The sequence below is a fragment of the Piliocolobus tephrosceles genome, chromosome 2, assembly GCF_002776525.5.
Source record: "Piliocolobus tephrosceles isolate RC106 chromosome 2, ASM277652v3, whole genome shotgun sequence".
NCBI classification, from domain to species: Eukaryota; Metazoa; Chordata; class Mammalia; order Primates; family Cercopithecidae; genus Piliocolobus; species Piliocolobus tephrosceles.
Genome location: NC_045435.1, coordinates 158737772 through 158742781, shown reverse-complemented (window position 1 = coordinate 158742781; position 5010 = coordinate 158737772). Strand labels below are relative to the sequence as shown.

General features: G+C 40.3%; 1 protein-coding gene across 3 annotated transcripts in view; it reads left to right on the top strand.

The window, feature by feature from the left end:
* Positions 1-5010, top strand: part of STAG1 (stromal antigen 1) — a 404632-nt gene that overhangs the window by 386770 nt on the left and 12852 nt on the right. For all 3 annotated transcript variants that reach the window (XM_023187906.2, XM_023187905.1, XM_023187904.2), the window contains one exon: positions 3570-3775. In XM_023187906.2, coding sequence (XP_023043674.1) covers positions 3570-3775 — 206 coding nt within the window. The remainder of the gene's footprint in view (positions 1-3569; positions 3776-5010) is intronic.

Here is a 5010-nt window from a genome sequence, read left to right as displayed (position 1 = left end):
GCCATTCTCCTGCCTCAGCCTCCCAAGTAGCTGGGACTACAGGCACCCGCCACCTCGCCTGGCTAGTTTTTTGTATTTTTTAGTAGAGACGGGGTTTCACTGGGTTAGCCAGGATGGTCTCGATCTCCTGACCTCGTGATCCGCCCAACTCGGCGTCCCAAAGTGCTGGGATTACAGGCTTGAGCCACCGCGCCCGGCCCATACCGACTTTTAAGTAGATTTTCTTTAGTTCTTCGAACATACAGATGCTCCTGGATTTAAGATGGGGTTACATCCTAATAAACCCCTCATAAGTTTAAAATATTGTAAGTCAAAAATGCATTTAGTACAACTAATCTACCAAACATCACAGAATAATATAGCCTACCTTTAACATGCAGAATACTTACATTAGCCTATAGTTTGATAATATCATCTAACACAAAGCCTGTTTTATAATGAAATGTCAAATATACTATGAAATTTATTGAATACTATACTGAAAGTATAAAACAGAATGATTGCATAGGTACTCACCATTAAAGTACACGCTAAAAACACTATCATAAAGTTAAAAAATTGTAATCAAATCATTGTTAAGTTGGGGACTTTATTTATAATCATTGCTTTGAAATCTTTGTGGGCCAAGGTGCTGTTGCTTGTTCTTTCATCAATGTATCCATCACATTTTCCTGTTTCTTTGTATGTCTTATAATTTTTTCTTAAAAACTGGACATTTGGCCAGACGCTGTGGCTCACACCTGTAATCCCAGCACTTTGGGAGGCCGAGGCAGACTGATCACTTGAACTCATGAGTTCAAGACCAGCAACATGGCACAACCCTTTCTCTACAAAAATACAAAAATTAGCTGGGCATGGTGATGCATGCCTGTAGTCCCAGCTCCTTGGGAGGCTGAGGTGGGAAGATGGCTGGAGCCTGAGAGGCGGAGGTTGCAGTGAGCCAAGGTTGTGCCACTGCACTTTAACCTGGGTGACAGAATGAGACCTTATCTCAAAAAAATAAATAATAAAAAGAACAAATGTTGCAAAAATGATATATTGTGAAATAATAATATAGCTACTCTTTACTAATTATCTGCCCCCTAGAGGTTGATATTATTTTTTCGTTGGTCATTTACTTGTTGAGTTACTTGGATAAACAAACTCTGAAATCTGTTTTCTCTGCCTTGTGCAACCTCTGATGTCTTTGCTTAGATCTTTTTTCCTTTGTTTTTATCATTTGTCTTGGCTGCTGAGGAGGTCACCCTTGGGTTAGCATAAGCCACTTACTGATCAAAGGTGCTTAAGCCCCTTAGCCAGTTAGGTTTACCCTTTACTGTTGGATATGTGTATCGCTTGCAGGCTGCTTTCATAATTCAGGGCATTTACTTTTTTGACCCACATTTTAGGCCAGGGACTAGCAGCTTGGAAGATACCTCTCTGATTGTTCCTGGGAAAGGCAGCCTTGGCTGTGCACAGTCTTCAGACGACCAGAGAAGCATATTATTTCATTTTTAAGCCTGGCCTCCTAGGAGTTGCTCCTGGGTGTAAGAATAGCTGTTTGATCAGCCAGTGTTGGGTGAGAGGTTGTATTTAAACCACTTTTGCCAGTGAAGCTTCCTCTCTATGTCGATAGATCTGTATGTGGCTTGGGGAATGTTTCAAGTCTGCCTCTTTCCCTTTTCTTGTTTGCCCATGAGTGAAGGCAGTGTAGGATATGTGCATAGCTTTCCCAACTCCCAGGACTTTTATTTTTTATTTTATTTTTTAAACCTGTTCCAAATATGCTTAATGGATAAACAGATGAACTCACAAAATTGGAAACCTATAAACAAAAGAAACGTTAAGCATAGCAATTACTTAAGCAGATCAATAACAATAAAATGTTGTCCTTCTTCCATATAAGAAGAAACATATGAAATGCCAGGTTAGCTCAGCAACCTATTAATTAACCACCAAAGATTGGTGATAAAACATTCTTCCAGTGCTGTGATGAAAAAAAAACATAAGCACAGTGGAGGATTTGGTAGGCTATGTTCAGATGAATCGAAGGGAGCTACCGAAATGAAGAGTCACTTGTTTTTTAGTTAAAAAAAAAAAAAAGGGAAAAAATCCTTTAAAAAATAATATAGATTTAAGGTGTATATATGATGTCTTGATATACATATAGGTCGTAAAATGATTACAACAGTCAGTCGGTTAACAAATCCACCTCCCAGGATAGACTATGACACCAGGAAGGTTCTTCTTGGCTGTCTCTTTCTCTGGTTTTCTCTGTTGAACTTCCGGGTGCTTTGCTCTGTCATTTGTTGCTGCTAGTGTCAGAGAACTACCAGCAGCCTCGCATTTTCACTCCATCAAGAGCAGAGGGTAGGTAACCCCTGGTTCTCAGCTTGCCCAAGGTTTGGAATCTCTCAACAGGGAGTTTGAGGTGGGGCATTCAAGGCCCCAGTGTTCTCAGCCTGCCGTGCCTGGAGTAGCATTTTACCCTGGGGTGGAGGCTAGGTGGGATAAAAGGAGCTTCATTTTACCTGGTTGCTGTTCAGAATAGAACTTATACAACACAGGGCTGGGAGGAGATGAGAAATGCAAATGGTATGCTTCTTTCAGGGTAGCCTGGGAACTAGAGAGAGAGGGAACCCCCATCTTCTTGGCCACCTGTCTGGACTACATAGAGTTTCTAAAATATAGAGTTGTAGTGGCAGGGAGAAGGAAACAAGGGAAGGGAACAGGTTGTGGATCAAATGCTACAAACTTTTGCTGTGCTTACCAAAATGTATTAGATTCTCTTTTTTTTTTTTTTTTTTTTTGAGATGGAGTCTCCAGACTGTCATCCAGGCTGGAGTGCAGTGGGGTGGTCTTGGCTCACTGCAACCCCCGCCTCCCAGGTTCAAGCAATTCTCCTGCCTCAGCCTCCTGAGTAGCTGGGATTACAGGTGCATGCCACCATGCCCAGCTAGTTTTTTTTGGAGGGACGGGGTTTTGCCATGTTGGCCAGGTTGGTCTCAAACTCCTGACCTCAAGTGATCCACCCACCTCAGCCTCCCAGAGTGCTGGGATTACAGGCATGAGCCACTGCGCCTGGCCAGATTTTCTTGAATAAATTTTTCTCCATTTGCTATATGCCCTTACAAGAATTGGCAAAGACTTTACTGTATTTTGTAAATTTTACTAGTTAAAAGGTTGTTTTCCTGGAAAGAGGGCATGCCAGCCTCCTTACTCCACCATCTTAGAAATCCTGCTTTGGCTTGAACACTTTATGAGAAAACTTAATAATCTTTTTGAGCTAAAATTCTGATTTTTTTTTAACATTGGTGTTTAAAAGCAAAGGAAGAAATATAGGAAAGACCGTACATACATACATACCCTTAGGTAATACACTCTCTTGCTTTAAAGTATCCCAAGAATATGTGAAACAAAACTTTAACTTCTCAGTCCCTCTCTTTCCAAAGGTGACCACTGTTAATAGTTTAATGTGTGTCCTTAGGTATTCTTCAGAACCTGCAGAAAGAGAGCCTCAGATTAAGAAGAAGTAAGTGATGTATGAACTGCTTCCATGAAAATCACTGCTGTTTCTATTGTGTTTCTAGTCATTCATACCTAGAGAAATTCCTTACCGAGCAGATGATGGAAAGGAGGGAAGATGTATGGCTTCCACTCATCTCCTATAGAAATTCATTAGTCACTGGGGGTGAAGATGATAGAATGTCTGTGAACAGTGGAAGTAGCAGCAGCAAAACCTCATCAGTAAGGAATAAGAAAGGACGACCTCCACTTCATAAAAAACGAGTAGAAGGTAAGTCTGCCTTTACACTATAAGAAACAATTTGCCTGGTTTTAAAGAGAAAAAGTAGCAAATAATCTTTTGAAGCAAGATAATAGTATCAGGCACATGATTTCCTTGTATATTTGATTCACAATAAGATGTTAAGGCAAAAAGATTGGAACAGACAAAGTAAGACAGAAAAACGTCAAGGAAAAAGAAGTCGAGGAAGCATGGAGCATAAAGGAAGACAGACCAAAAGAGGAAACAATTAGCTAGGTCTATAAAATCAATCCCTATACTATATGCCTCTAATACATTAAAATATAAAGTAAGATAGTCACAATGCTATTCTATTAAAATTCTTCCTAATATAGGTGAGATACAGGTAATTTGAGGGTAGATTTCTGCAGCAAATTGAATATACCAGAATAGTTTTCCAGTTCTACCACTTGGTTGGAACAATAAGACAGTGATGGCCTCCAGGTATGATGGCTCACACCTGTAATCCCAGTTACTCAGGGGAAGGAAGGAGGATCAGGAAATTAAGGCCAGAAATTTGAGACCAACCTGGGAAACATAGCAGGACTCCCATCTGTAAGAAAAAAAAGTTTTTAAATTGGTGGCATGCAACTGTAATCCCAGCTACTTGGGAAGCTGAGGTGGGAGAATCACTTGAGCCCAGAAGTTTGAGGTTGCAGTGAGCTATGATCATGCTACTGCATTCCAGCCCAGGTGACAGAGCAAGACTCCCATCATTTAATTTTTTTAAAAGGCAGTAATGGCTAAATCTGGTTTTATAACCCTCTTGGACTGTGGGGAATGGGAAGTTCAATTGTCATGAAAATCTGATCAGTAGTAGATATTCCTATATGTAAAAATAAATAAATAAATAAATAAAAATTGCTCTATTAAAACAAAACATTCCTGTTAAAATTACTAAGAGAAGCCTCAAAGTAAAAATGCTTGTTTTCTCAAATAATCTTCCCCCTTTTCCATGCTTGTAATAAATTTTCTCCAAACCAAGAGGAGGGCTGTGATCTGAGTCCTCTCTCTTGTTCTTTTTATAGCTTCTTACCTTTCAGCATCTTACCTGTGCTGCCTAAAAAAATGACTCACTAATAAAGGTTTTGCTAAACTCTGTGGCAAAATTTTTTTTTTTTTTTTTTTGAGACGGAGTCTCGCTCTGTCGCCCAGGCTGGAGTGCAGTGGCCGGATCTCAGCTCACTGCAAGCTCTGCCTCCCGGGTTTACGCCATTCTCCTGCCA